This window comes from Rhinatrema bivittatum, chromosome 4 (genome assembly GCF_901001135.1).
Source record: "Rhinatrema bivittatum chromosome 4, aRhiBiv1.1, whole genome shotgun sequence".
In the NCBI taxonomy this organism is placed as follows: domain Eukaryota; kingdom Metazoa; phylum Chordata; class Amphibia; order Gymnophiona; family Rhinatrematidae; genus Rhinatrema; species Rhinatrema bivittatum.
Genome location: NC_042618.1, coordinates 323661666 through 323676213, shown reverse-complemented (window position 1 = coordinate 323676213; position 14548 = coordinate 323661666). Strand labels below are relative to the sequence as shown.

The 14548-nt window shown below is 46.3% G+C and overlaps 1 protein-coding gene across 5 annotated transcripts in view; it reads right to left on the bottom strand.

Annotated features, from left to right (window-relative positions):
- ARHGAP44 (Rho GTPase activating protein 44) overlaps positions 1 to 14548 on the bottom strand; it is a 413328-nt gene that overhangs the window by 173302 nt on the left and 225478 nt on the right. For all 5 annotated transcript variants that reach the window (XR_003856511.1, XR_003856512.1, XM_029600314.1 and 2 more), the window contains exons 5-6: positions 2242 to 2353; positions 838 to 914 (exon numbers count right to left, since the gene is read on the bottom strand). Coding sequence is in view for 3 of the 5 variants with exons in the window: in XM_029600314.1 (XP_029456174.1) it covers positions 838 to 914; positions 2242 to 2353 (189 nt within the window). In the remaining 2 variants the exon portion in view is untranslated. The remainder of the gene's footprint in view (positions 1 to 837; positions 915 to 2241; positions 2354 to 14548) is intronic.

Below are 14548 nucleotides of genomic sequence, written 5' to 3'. Positions count from 1 at the left end.
TCCGGCAGGCCCTGCAGCGCCCCCCTCTCCCTCCCCCTCTAACCCATGGGCAGGGAGAGTGCTGCAGGGCCTGCCGGAGAGCCCTGCTCTGCATCTCTCTTCTATTAAAATGTATGGGGGGCTGGGCTGCTCACTGCCGCCACGGTCTGGCACCCTGGGAGCTTTTGCCTCCCATCTCCCTCGCCCTGGTACTCGACTGCTTTGCACACATTTTTCTGGTTTGTGCGCATTTTTTTTTTAACTCCTGACTCTTTAGCCTACCATTAGCTTACTGCATCGGGAGTTTAAAAAAAACCAATGAGCTTGGGGTGTTTTAAGAAACTGTGCTCTGAATTTCAGTGCACGATTTTAATGCTCAGTTGATTACAGCAGAGTCCCCCAGTAAAACAGTAGCAGTGGGTCTTTAATTTAAGTCCTAACAAAATACGACTGGTAGTTGGCTTCTCTTCCACGGGTGAGTATTACCATTTTCTCCTGGAAAACCCATTCCATGAGTCTTGTTAAAACCCTGAGGAGTGCACACAGTGCTGGCACTATATCAGCCTCGAAAGACCCCCAGCAGGGCAGGGAAATGGAGAAGCGGTGGCCCAGTGGTTAAGCAATGGGCTGAGAATCAGGGTTCAAGTCCCACTTCCCACACTGGCACTCCTCGTGACCCTGGGAAAACAACCATTTTATCTCCCATTGCCTCCAGGTCCCCATTGAGAATGTAAGCTCTCTGGGCAGGGCCTTATTGTACCCGAATGACCCTGTTATTGCCTTGGAGCACAGGCTGGAAAGGCAGACCTTAAAATCCAAATCATTATCACCAATGTCTCAACGGGGGGAGCTGCATACCTTGCTCTTGAAGAATCCATGTCCAGGACTAATTTTCCTAAATGCTTCCTCTGTTTCTGGATGTTAGGGATTTCAACCTGGCGGGCCACAAGAAAGGAAAGGAAAGAAAGAGAGCAGAGAAGGTTAAAAATTCAGCACGATGTCTGTCCGCCTTCTTCTCGCTGGTGGCAGAATGTGATAGAAATGTTACTGGTGGAAAAAATATCCCCTGTGAATCCCACACTGTAAGAAACATTCACGATCCGATATTAACGAAGTCAAGCACTTAATCTAGGCACCTCAGTTTTAGGTCCTTAAGTTATGAGCTGAAATTCTCCTAATCTTAGTTCCCTACAACTGAGGTTCAGGCCTACGTTTAGGGCTGCTACCTTTGAAGTTAGATACTCAGGACTGAAAATCAGTGCTAGACACAAACTTACTTCCCCCCTGACCTTGCCCCACCTTCTTTTAAGGCATACATTTAGAAGCTCTGCAGGGGACGATTTCATTTACAGGGCTCTAGGTGCCTAACTCCTTAAGTTAGGTGCCTAGATCTTTTGAACATCGGTTTCTAAAGAAAATGCAAAACATCAGGGAAAGACTGCAGTTTTGGCAACCACCTACTTTGTGGGGACAAAACCGTAATTTCTGGCAGGATTCTGGTAGGTTGAGGCAATATATATTGTTCCCCCCTCCAAATACTGCAAACTGAGGCAAGGGGAAGAATATCCAGTTTGATAAACCTGGTTTGCGATGGTGGGAGCATCATGCGAACCTCACCATCTTCCACAAAAGGTTCTTTTTTAGGGAGAGGGAGGAAGGGGTGGAGGGGGATGGAGTATGGGCCTATGTTCTACTTTTAGAACACTTAAGAAAAACAAAGCTCTCCGTACCTAAATATGGAAACATTCTTTTTGTGTTTGGAAGCCAAAATTAACATCACGCCCCAGCTTTTACAGCAGGGGAAAAACAAATTACAATTTTGGGAAGTTGGACATTTTCTATCTCCTTATCCTTTGCAGGTGACCTCAATACCTCAAGTTTAGAACTTCTTTTTTTTTAACTGACAATCTGGTTCTTCCTGAGTGAGCAGGAATCCACACCATGCCACCCAGCACATCTTCAACAGCTGGCACCGATATGCCAGTTCCCCAAAACAACTAAAGTTCCAATCCCTTGGCAGCCAAAGCTCACTCTCTGTCACTGTGTCCCATGGAAGAGGCCGTTAAAGCAGTAGTAAGAACCAAGTGTCCATATTTACAAGGCTAGGCTGAAAAGAAAACCCACTAAAATCATCCATGAAATGTTTTTGTTTTACTCAAGATACCCTATAAATTTGTCACAGTTATCTGAAAAGAAGAAAACGATGGAAAAGCAAGTCCATACTGCACTCTTGTTTGAAGGCCTTGGACCAGGAGCTCTTACCTCAGCCAGCACAAATAAAGGCTCTATGACATCTCTCTCCACTTCCAGCTCAAAGAAAATGAGTTCCTGGGCCAGTTTATCCTCAGCCTCCCCACACAGCTTCAGCATCTTCCTGCAACAAGACAAAAGGCCGCATCAACGCCTGCCACCATCCAGGAATAGCGCAGAGGGTGGCCAGACAAGCTCGTGTTCTGCGGAGCATATAGAGCTGGGGGAAAACCCGGGCCTAATGCCACGGGACTCCTTCAACACTGCCTGGGTTGCTGAGGAAAGAAGTTTGACTTGTTGGGTTGGTTCTCCAAGTCCATGGGCTGTCAGTTACCATGCCACTCTCCTAAAAGGTGGAGAGGGGATGGTAGTGTAAGTGTTAATTCAGTGTATGCTCTTCATTGTTACCCGAGCCCAGTGAATTACAGAGAAAAGGTGATTCCCAGAGCCAGACCATGCTGATGGCTTCAGGAAACTTCTTATGGATGCACTGCTAAAATATGATAGCAAAAAAAAACCAAACCATACAGCCTATTTAATCTGCCAATATCATTCCTGGTGCATTGCCACAGGTGATCTCTGACTTTCCCTTTACTTATTGGCAACTAGGTATCCTTTGTGCTTAGCCCAGGCTTTCTTGTCTCCGTCACTTCCCTTGGGAGGCTGTTCCATACTGATATGGAAACAATCAATCAACAAATAGTATAATAAAAGCAAAGTTATTGCTTCGATGTTCCCTTTTCCATGGCCTGATCTCCTCATGTTTACTTAGGATGGATTTGCCATTGGAAGCAAACAGCCACCCGCACACATTCCAGGAGCATGAATTTGGGTAGTCTTATTTTGACACATCTGCTGTACACAGCAGGCACCCAGTCCTCTTAGGATTCAGTCCTCTGCAAGTTACCACCACAACTCACAGCTTGCAACATATCCTCACTAGCTGGGCCTAAAGGCAAAGCACCTGCCAATCTCCAAGGCAGACAACACATCTCCTGCTGCCCAACAGCCAGGTTCATCAACAGGCAGCATGACAGAGACCCCATGGGAGGGAGGAGGGGGAAGGAGGCAGAACGTGGGCTACGAATGATGGAATCAGATCAATGGGCCTCGATATAATAAGGTGCCTGGCAAAACTGTGCACTGTAATTCAGCACAAATGTTTAACTTGCGCTAAAAAGAAATTGACTCTTGATGCAGTAAGTGGGAGTTAAAAAGGTGCATGGACTTGAGTTAAAATGTGCACTTAAGCCTGGATTTTCAAAGGACCGCGCGCATAAAAAACAGGGGTTACGCCTGTGGCTGGGCCTTGTGTGCGCCACGCGCATTTTAGAACGGGCCCAGCCACGTGCATAACCCCCATTACGCGCAGAAGCGCCAGGCCCTGAGAAAGGGGCGGGACACAGGCTGGCCGGGACAGCGGCCATTAGCCGCTGTCCTGGGAAAGCGCATGCTGGCAGCCGGTCGGCACTCAGAAAATACTTCTGCTCCGGAGGAGCGGTAAGTAATGAAATCAAAAAAAATTGGGGGTAGGTAGGTAGGGTTAGAGGTCAGGGTGGAGAGGGAAAAGGGAAGGAAGGTTAGGCAGGGGAGTAGGAAAGTTCCCTCACAGTCCGCTCCTTTATTGGAATGGACTGGGAGGGAACTGCGGGAGGCCCGATTGCGTCACCGTGCGTATTATTCGAAAATTCTCCCCCCCCCCCCCCCGCGCGCCACCCGCACATGCGTATGCAGATTTTAAAATCCGGCGCGCATGTTATAAAATCGGCGCATCCATGTGCACGTGCTGGGAACCGTGCACACATGGACGGCCGTGCGCTGCTGTGAAAATCGACCCCTTAGCCTTTTGCACGGGTTGGGCGCCCATGGAGGGTGGAGGACGAGTTTATGAAGAAGAAGCAAGATCCGGCACTACAGGAAAAGAAAGCACCGGGCAGAGGAGGAAACCGCTGTTCATGTGCAGAAAACATAATCTGGGTTTTCTGCACATTTAAAATGTGATTCGGGAGTACAAAGAATGTTTCAGTGCTGAAAACACATTTTGTGCACAGAAATCCCCCGACTACGGCTACCGGCACCGGAACTCCAGCTTCCGCTCATAGACCAAACAAAGCTCTGGAAACTCCGCTTCTGTGTGTAAAACCCCGTGCTCCACTGGCAGCAAAATTTGCACACAAAAATTGTACGCACAGCTAGGAGTTAAACTGTGCGCTCTGCCAAGTGCAGCTTATTACATTGGCTCCAACTGCAGGCTTGACTTCCAGCCATGTAGCTCAGCAGCTGAGGCTCAGCGTGAAGGCTACACATGCAAATGTAAGAGCAGCGAGCTTTACTCCCACTTCCTCGGCAAGCAAAAGGAATGCAAAGTTTCAGTTAAATTTCATGAAAATACAACTCATTCACAAAGTCAATCACATTCTTTTAAAAATTGTTTTTCTATTGTATTTATTTAAAATCGTATATTACGCTACATCCAAGCAATTAGCGTACAGTGTGGATAACGTAAAAAACAATTATAAAATAATCACAGCCAAATCAAAATTGAAATCATAAAATCAGACAGCAACATTAATAGACATACAAAATTACAATAAAATATGCAAATCGGCCATCATCCAAATGGTTCCTGGACGAGAATGGCCTTTATAGACTTTCTAAACAGCACTAAATCAGTTTACTTCCCTGAGATAAACTGGTAAGGTAATCCATAATGGCAGAGTAACATATGAGAATGCTCTAGCTTGAGTTAATTGATGTTTATATTCCTGACTAGAGCACATATTGTATGCAGCATTACATCTTCATGTTCTCATGAATCCCTAGCATGAGAGCACTGTATTAATGAGCAGTCGGTTGAATGCAATGGTGTTCTACAGAACCGCACCACAAGAACAGAAGACATGACATGCTGGGTCAGACCTGTGGCCAACAGTGGCCAGTCCAGGTCACAAGTACCTGGCAAATTCCCAAAAAGTAGATCTGCTTCTTATTCCTCACTCCCAGGGATAGCAATAGCTTTTTTTTTCAGTTTACCTGGCTAATGTATTCTTGGCTTTTCTTCCAGAACTTGTCCGAACCTCTTTTAAACCCCACTATGCTAGTCGCCTTGACCATGTTATCGGGCAACAGCTGAGTATAAAAGTACATTCTATGATTTCTTTTAAATGGGTCAGGCGTTAGTGTCATGGAGCGTTACCTTGTTTTAGTAGTATCTGAAAGGGTAAACAACCATCCTTTATTTAGCCGTTGCCTTCCCACTCATGATTTTATAACCTCATATCGTCCCGTAGAGTATGTTCTCCAAGCTCAAGAGTCCTAACTTGTGTCGCCTCTCATCAGGGAAGGCTTTCCATCCCCTGCATCATTTTTGTTGCCATCTTCTGCACCTTTTCTAGTTCTGCTTATGTCTTTTTTTGAAATGGGGCGACCAGAACTGCACAAAACGTACAAGGTGCAATGGTATCATGGATCGGTACAGAGGCAATATGTTCTTTTCCGGTTTAGTCTCCATTTCTTTTCAGATCAAGCCTAACATTCTCGTTGCTTTTTTTTTTTTTTGACCGCCGCCACACATTTAGCTGAGGAATTCAATGCATTGTCCACAAGGACTCCAAGTCCTTTAACTGGGTAGTGACTCCCATTACGCAGAACCCAACGTTGTTTTCTTGAAGTTGGGATTATTTTTCTATTTGTACATCACTTTGCACTTTTCCACAATAAATTCCATCTGCCATTCGGATGCCCAGTCTGCTAGTTTCACAAGGTCCTTCTGCAGTTCCTCGCAATCATAGGCATCACTTCAGGGAGGCACACCTTTGCCACCCCAAACTCAGCCAGCACCTGTAATCTGCTATGGCTGCTGCTTCTGGGTTGAAACATGAGCTGCTTGAGCTTGGGGGCGCTCTTGACTCTACAGAGTCCAGCACGGTTCAGACATCAGCATTTGAACCGTGCAGGCTCCATACAGTTCAAATAGCTGATGTTTCACCTGCGCGGGGCTGCATAGATACCAGAGTCCCGCGGTTCAAATGGCTCAAGGCCCTATTGTGCGGGCTGTGGAAGCCAGCAGGGAAGAGGCCTCAAGTGACAGACATAAGCTGCAGCTGCATTGGGTTAGGGGCGCCAGGCCATGGGTAGTGAGAAGTTCCTTACAGGGGGAAGAGTGAGATTGAGGGAGGGCAGAGGAAAAAAAATGACTAGAGGGGGTGGAGAGCAGGGGAAGAACAGGGTCTTGGGTGGGGGAGGGAGGATGCTTGTCTAAGAAACCGGGGATTTTAGGAAAGAGCAGGGAAAGAACAGGATTCGGGAACCATGAGAACAGAAGAGGAAGAACGGGGAGAAGAGCAGGAGAAGAATGGGGATAAAGGAAAACTCAGACACTGGGTGAGAATCTGGAAGAGCAGGGACTCGGACATTAGGCGGAAGAGCAGGGGATGAACGAGGAGATGGGGACTGGGTGGGAGTCTGGGGAGAATTAGACTTTGGGATTCAGGAATTGGAGGGGGGAACCGGTAGAAAAATGGGGATTTGAGGACTTGAATTGAGGGAGAGAGCAGTGGAAAAATGGGAATTCAGGGACTAGGTGAGACTGGGAGACAGGGGATGGAGAGCAAGAGACTGGGGTCTCGGGGAGGGGAAGGAGATCAGGGGAAAAACAGGGACTCTGGGACTGGGTAGGAGCCTGGGAAGAATGGGACTTGGGGATTCAGGAATTGGGGGAAAAGAAGTGGAAAAATGGGGACTTGGACAGGGTGGGAGTGGAGGGACTCTGGGTGGGAGAATGAGGACTTTGACATAGAGTGGGGGCACAGCAGGTGCATTAGGATGGGTGGTGTGAGATGGGAGTAAGAGAAGAAGGATGAAGGTGGTGGGAATGGAGGACTGAAGAAAAGGTGAGAAGCAGTGAAAAGAAATGGGGGGCCTGGGAAAGGTGAGAGAGACAGGAGGGGGATAGGGGTGAAAGAGGATGGGAATGAGGCAAGAGAGGCACTGAAACGAGGTTAGAGGAGGCTAGGTAGGAGATAAGATACAGAAGATCAGGCTGGAGGCCAGGGATTAAATAAGTGACACTGAAGGAGCTGGATCTGATGAAAGAATGAAAGGCAGAGAAAGGCAGCTGAGTGCTGCCTTAGATTACAGAGGATGGAAATGAAAAACTGGGGCATGGGTTAAAAAGAGAGCAAGACTAGAAGGCTGGGGAGGGAATGAGAGATAGAGGAGGCAAAGGTAGGAGAGGGGAAGGTGAGAGAGTGGGATATAAAAGCTGGTAAGCAGGTGAAAGGTGAAAAGAGCGAGGCTGCAGACCAGAGGGTTAAATAAAGGGAGAAGGATGGGTGAACATTTAGCTATGAATGGATAGAGAGGAAGAGTGGAGAGAAATGCAGAAAAAAAAGATGAAAGGGAAGGACAAATGTCAGAAACAGATGTAGAGAAGGAAGGGAAGAAGACAAGAAGAGAGAGAAGAAACGTAAAATGCAAAGAAGACCTTGAAAACGAACATAGAAGACCAATTTAAAAATAAAATGCCCAGCAAACAAAGGTAGAAAAGAAAATATTTTAGTTTCAGTTTTTAGAGAGTGGAATATGTCAGCTTTGGGACTGTGTATTTCCTATATCTTTGCATTTTGCTCAGTTCAGGAGGAAATGCATCTGTTTCTCAGATGTTGCACTGCATGCAGAGTCTGGCTTCTAGGGGGGTTTCCACGTCAGTTATTGTCTGCATTCTTCTGTTTCTAATTTATGCTCCCTTATTTTGTATTAGGTAAGGGTCAGGCTGTGTTCCACGTGTCTGACTGAGGTGAGGAGTTCTGCTAGCACGTAGTGAATGTATAGGGATCTATAGCAGTCTAGCTGGGGCATTGGTGTTCTAGGGCAGGGGGTTCCCAACCTTTTGGGGAGCTTGGACCCTTTCAACCTCCAGAAATTTTGTGGACCCCCCCATGCATCTCTTTAATTTTTACATAGAGTTAAATGCCATGCAGAAAACAGATGAATGTAATAAAGATTAATATTTTATGTATTTATTTTAAAGTATTTATATCCCGCCCCCTCCAACGTTCGGGGCGGGTTACTTCAGAATCAGTTGTAATGTATAAAACTTAAAAATGAAAGAAGGAATGGTGTCCATTATAAACGGTGTTCTCCCTCCTGCCCTGCCTTCATGGTCCTTTCCTGAGTGCTACTCTCCATCTCTACCATGGCCCGTTCTCCCTCCTGCTCTGCATTCCCCCCTCCATGGCCCCTTGCTTAGTGCCTTCCTTCTGTCCCCTCTCCCCCTGTGACCCCCCTTCCCTGCTCTTCCCCTTCAAGGCCCCTTCCTGAGTGCTTCCCCTGCTGCGCGCCTTCCTCCATGGCCTCTTTCTGAGTGCAGCAACCCCCCACCCCCCATGGTCCCTTCCCAAGCGCCTTCCCTCCTTCCCTTCCCAAAAGCCCCATCCCGAGTGGCTTTCCTCCTGTCCCCTTCCCTGGTCTTCCCTCCTTTTGTCACACCCCCCCCCCCCCCCCAATGCTCCCATCTCACGTGCTCTTTTATTTATATATATATTTGGATTTATCACCCACCTTTCTGAATGACAAATGCACCCACTTGATGGAGTATTGAACATATTCGAAAGGTAGCATGCGGTCTGAAGGAGACTTCAGAAAGGACTGATCTTGATATCAATCCCTGGCAGGAGCAAACTCCCTCCTTAAAATGTAGAACAAGATTAAGCTGGAAATAGGTCAACAACAGGACTAAGAATGCAAGGCATCTCAGGAAAATCAACACAGGACTAATGAGATAAGAATAGGGACATCTCAGCACAACAATAGGTTTTAGCAGAATTTTCAGGATACTCAAGATAGACCCAAACATCTTAGTAAGGCGGAATGTAAATCAAATAAATGAATAAAACTATAGGTTGCAGCAGTATGTGCAAGCTGTTTATAGCACTCCTTTCCACCCTCTTGCCTCTTTCCAAGTGAGTGTACTCCTATGCTCTCCCTTTCCCTCTTCTCACATATGGGAGACTCCCAAGCTATACCAAATGCCCCAAGCAAAAGGGAAAAACAAAACAGTGCCAAAAGCACTACTGCTTTGGGTGGAATCAGGCCAACTTCACATTATCTGTTTTTCCTTCATTTTCTTTTTGTAGTAGGGGAGGCCCGAGGAGGGGACGGAGTTGGGTTCTACACCTCCGAGGGACTTTTGTAGGACAGAAAGGTTAAAATTCAGTTTCATGTCAGGAACCCCTGCCAAAGCAGTGGCGCGCTGTGAATGTGTGGAGAAACTCCCACGCCGCTGCTTCAAATCCGACGCAGTCAGAGCTCCAGCCCAGTGAGCTGTGACATGCACCCCCTAGACACAGGTCCTCGGGGCAAGAGAAAGGGCACAATTCACTAAGCAAGAGAAACAGAGTTCTTGGCTATTGTCATTCCAGGTTTATTTGTGTCAAGAAGGAAACCTGAGCAGACAACCTGGGGCTTCAGAGCCCTCCAGATGTAAGGCTGTGGATTATTTTTAGCTTACAAGTAACAGATTACCTTTATAGACTTTTCCGGGAAGTTAGCGGATGCTAGAGGAATGGGACATATATTGCCAGAGTCTGAGGCTGTAGGGTTATACCTCTGGCATCTGGGCTAAGAGAGCCTGAACCAAATGCTGGGATAGAGTAGCAGCCCCTAACTGATACAGAGCAATGTTGGGGAATTCCCCACCTCGATGAGATCCCTGACAAATGTTCACTCTAAGAGAGCTTCCACTAAATCTGCCTCAGCCAAAGGGGGTCCTGCCTGGGAGGCAGGGAGGTGGCTAGGGCCTGCTCATGCTCAGTAGGGCATTCTCAACGCTTCCAGAAGCTTTGCAATCAAAATTCCGTGCCAGGCTCTATCTGATGATGTCACCTACATGTGGGGGCTGCCAACCTGCTTGTTCTCGGAGAAATGGGATTTCTATCCATAAGGATATTGTGCATTTCTTTCCCCTCCTGCAAGTGGGTAAAACATCTCCCTCTGATGTGTCTGTTTAGCTGGTGTCTCATCATCTATTACATGTTAAATTCATTCTTGCTTTATTTTGACATTTACCTAATCTTATTAATGGCATGGAATTTGAGTTCAATTGATGTCTACATTTTCCTACACTGATCTTCTGCTTCGGATCCCTTCACAACAATGATAAAATTGCAGGGACTGTCCTATCCCATCCTTAGGGACCTTCATTTTCAGTTTTTATTTTTCTTTATTTTTCCTGGGAATTTATCAGGGTTTATTATGACAAGAACAAAAATAGGAGAAAATCATTTGAAAAAAAAAAGAATTCCTTATTTTTCTGGGTAAATATCAGAGTTTATTTTGGTGGACAGAGGCCAGGATAATAAAATATTAAGCAGATTCTCCCTCCCTCACACTCAGCAGGATCCCTACCTCTACATCCATCCCCTGCCTAGCATGTACTTCTCTCTCCCCTCAACACCCTGCTAAGAATCTCCCTCTCCCCCCACTCCCAATCCCACACTGCAACAGCATTCATCCGGCTCCTGGCCTCTTCTCTCTCCCTCAGCAGCAGGCTTACTGCGGCTCCCTCGCTCTGCAGCACTGCACTACTGCTTTTATGCAGGGCCAGGGAGCCTGTCAGAAAGTGCTTCTGGTGGACAGGGCCCCTTGAAATGCATTCACGGGGCTGCTTGGGGGCATTGAAGAGGCAGAACTTGAAACACGGCATGGGTGGCACTAGAGGGTGAGAGCTTTCACTAGTGGAGGGTGGGACTTCAAACACAGCATGTGCTTTGGCCCACACTGGTGTCCAGCAGTGACTGGAGGCCTTGAAATGCTGCATCTGCAGCTCTGGAGCAGCTTTTTAATCAGCTTAAAATCAGCCACTGTACCTGAAGACTGGAGGGTGGCCAATGTAACCCCGATATTTAAGAGGAGCTCCAGGAGATGATCTGGGAAACTACAGAGTGGGATCACCCCCTGGAGTTCCAGGAAAAATAGTATAAACTATTCTAAAGAACAAAATCACAAAACATAATATAGATAGACATGGTGTAAGGGGACACAGCCAGCATGGATTTACCCAAGGGAAGTCTTGCCTCACAGATCTGCCACATTTTTATTTGAAGGGGTTAATAAGCATGTAGATAAAGGTGAACCAGTAGATGCAGTGTTTTTCGATTTTCAGAAGGTGTTTTACAAAGTTCTTCAAGAGAGGCTTCTAAGAAAACTAAAAGTCATGGGATAAAAGGTAATGTCCTTTTGTGGATTGCAAAATGGTTAAAAGATAGGAAACAGAGAATAGGATTAAATGGTCAGTTTTTTCAGTGGAAAAAGGTAAACAGTGGAGTGCCTCAAGGATCTATACTTTGACCAGTGCTTTTCAATATATTTATAAATGATTTGGAAAAGGATTTGATGAGTGAGATGATCAAATTTGCAGATGACACAAATTGTTCAGAGTAGTTAAATCACATGCAGATTGTGATAAATTGCAGGATGACCTTGAGAGACTGAAAGATTGGGCATCCAAATGGCAGATAAAATTTAATGTGGAAAAGTGCAAGGTGATGCATATAGTGAAAAATAACCCATTCTGTAGTTATATGATGTTAGGTCACATATTAGGAGTTACCACTCAGGAAAGAGATCTAGGATTCATAGTGGATAATATATTGAAATTGTCGGCTCAGTGTGCTGTGGCGGTTAAAAAAGAAAACAATGTTAGGAATTATTAGGAAGGGAATGGCAAATGAAACAAAGGATGTCACATTGTCTCTGCATCGTTCCAAGAACAGACCGCACCTTGAAAACTGTGAGCAATTCTGGTCACCACATCTCAAAAAATATAGAGATGCATTGGAGAAGGTACAGAGAAGGGCGACCAAAATGATAAAGAGGATGGAACAGATCCCCTATGAGGAAAGGCTAAAGTGGTTAGGGCTGTTCAGTTTGCAGAAAAGACGGCTGACGAGGGATATGATAGAGGTCTATAAAATCAGCTATTTACTCTTTCAGATAACAGAAGGACTAGCAGGCACTCCATGAAGTTAGCAGGTAGCACATTTAAAACAAATCAGAGAAAATTCTTTTTCACTTAACACACAATTAAGCTCTGAAATTCATTGCCAAAGAATGTGGTTAAATCATTTAGCATAGCTGGGTTTTAAAAAAAAGGTTTGGGTAAGTTCCTGGAGGAGAAGTCCATAAACTGTTATTAATCAAGCTTGATTTAGGAAATAGCCACTGCTATTACTGGCATTAGTATCATGGAATCTATTTAATGTTTGGATACTTGCCAAGTGCTTATAACCTGGATTGGCCACTGTGGAAACAGAATGCTAGGTTTGATGGACCCTCGGGTCTGACCCAGTATGGCAACTTCTCATGTTCTTATGATTTAAAAAGGTCACCTTTGGAAAAATCCAGGAATTTATGGGTCAAAATTGGTTTAAACTGAACACGAAGGATCCTACATATCCTCCCCCAACAAAATCAAATCTACATCAGAATTAGCAGCATCATTTTTATTTTATAATTATCAAAGGGGTTAATTTTCAAAAAAGGTCAAACACCTCACCTGGGCATCCAAATTTTGGTCACATAAATTTAGGATGAATTTTCACTCGCAAATTTAGGTACCTAAGTTTATCTGAAATTGTCTCCCTAAATCCAGATGGCTAAATTATGGCTGGCTAAATGTAGAGAAGCTCACGCCTGGGCTCATAAACCTAGGATTGGCACTGAAAACTAATCCTCTCCCAACACCCTCCCACCTTCAATCTCACCCCCTCCCCCCTCCCCAGCTTTGCCTCCTCTCAGCTCAGCATCCAGCACCCTAAGGCCTAGATTCAGCAAATTGCTATAAATATAGTGTCCACGATAAAAAAAAAGGAGTGGCTAGGCTAATATCCTGTGTATCACACCGCAGAGGAAATTATCACGTCGCACTCTGAGTCAGAGCAGAGCGTGCTGCATTCTCGTGTAGCGTGTTGTGTCAGCGCGTTGTGTCAGCACGTCATGCGTCACTTTTACATGGCGGGTGCTGATTTGTGTGTGCAGCGCGTCATTTTGTTAGTTTATATGTACCGGCTTCCTGCAGCTTCCTCTTTGAGGCTGTGTCAGGCGTTGGAGGGAGGAGAGGAGAGTTGGTGAGTGGATTATAGTGGGAGCAGGAGCTTATACATTGCAATTTCCTGAGTGCATTGCTGTGTCACAGACCCACTTTCAACGTTGATGGAGCGGAAGAGCTTTCTGTTGCGAAAGATCTCCTCCCGTCACGGGGTGGGTTGGTGGTTTTGAGTGCAGGCGATAGCTCCCAGAACATTGGGAAAGTTAGCAATGGCATAAAAGCCTCTCGTCATTTCCATCAAGTCCTGCCTGTCCCGAGGAAATGGTGCGTAGCGATTCATGCGGTCAGATATAGCTGTACAGCTGTTATGACCTGGTCCAGACAGTGGGACATAGTGGCTTGGGACATTCCCCCCACGAACCCCTACTATCGTTTGGAATGAGCCGCTTGCCGTGAAATGCAGGGTGGCCAATAGTTTGGTGAGGCCCTGCACAGCGTGCGACCTTTCCGTGACCGGATCCAGATCCCCTCTGATTTCTTCATTTAAATCCAGGATAGCCCAAAAGCTCAGCCAATACCTGCTAACCACATAATCCTCTGGCATGCCCAGCAATGAGGCGCGTGGAGGAAAGATGCGCTCCATGTATTTCCTCCACCGTGCCAACCATTGCCATGGCCGACAACCCTCTCTCCCTGCGGGGCCAAAGGCACTGGCTCCGGTGCAGGGAATTCCCTAGGAGAGGTTGGAACTGCTTTTTTCCTCTTCTTGTGGCTGCTGTTGCTCCTCTTATTGTTCTCTCCGGCGAGCCTCCTGAAGCATCCAGTATCCCCCAACAAGTAAACTTGCCACAGACATTGTGGGGTAGATTTTTAAACTTCCGTGCGCGCGTCCATGTGCGTGCGCTTCCTGGCGCACACACATAGAGGTGGCTATTTTATAACACGCACGCGTTGGTGCATGCGTGTTATAAAATACTAGAGACGTGTATCGGATGGCCCGATCGTTTCGAGCTTCATTATTGGAAAATCGCTTGAAATTTCGTATTTCCCGCAGTTCGGGGGGGGGGGGGGGGGGGGTTTGACTAACACCGAAAAACGGAATTTCCTTCGTTTTTCGGGGTGGCCTAGACGAATGCACATCCCTATAAAATAAAAGGGGTGCGCAAACATGCGTGGTGGATTTTAACATCTGCGTGCACATGAACATGCAGCGCATGACTCGCATGCTAAGGGGGGGTAAATTTTTAATTTTCATGCGGCGACGCGATGGTC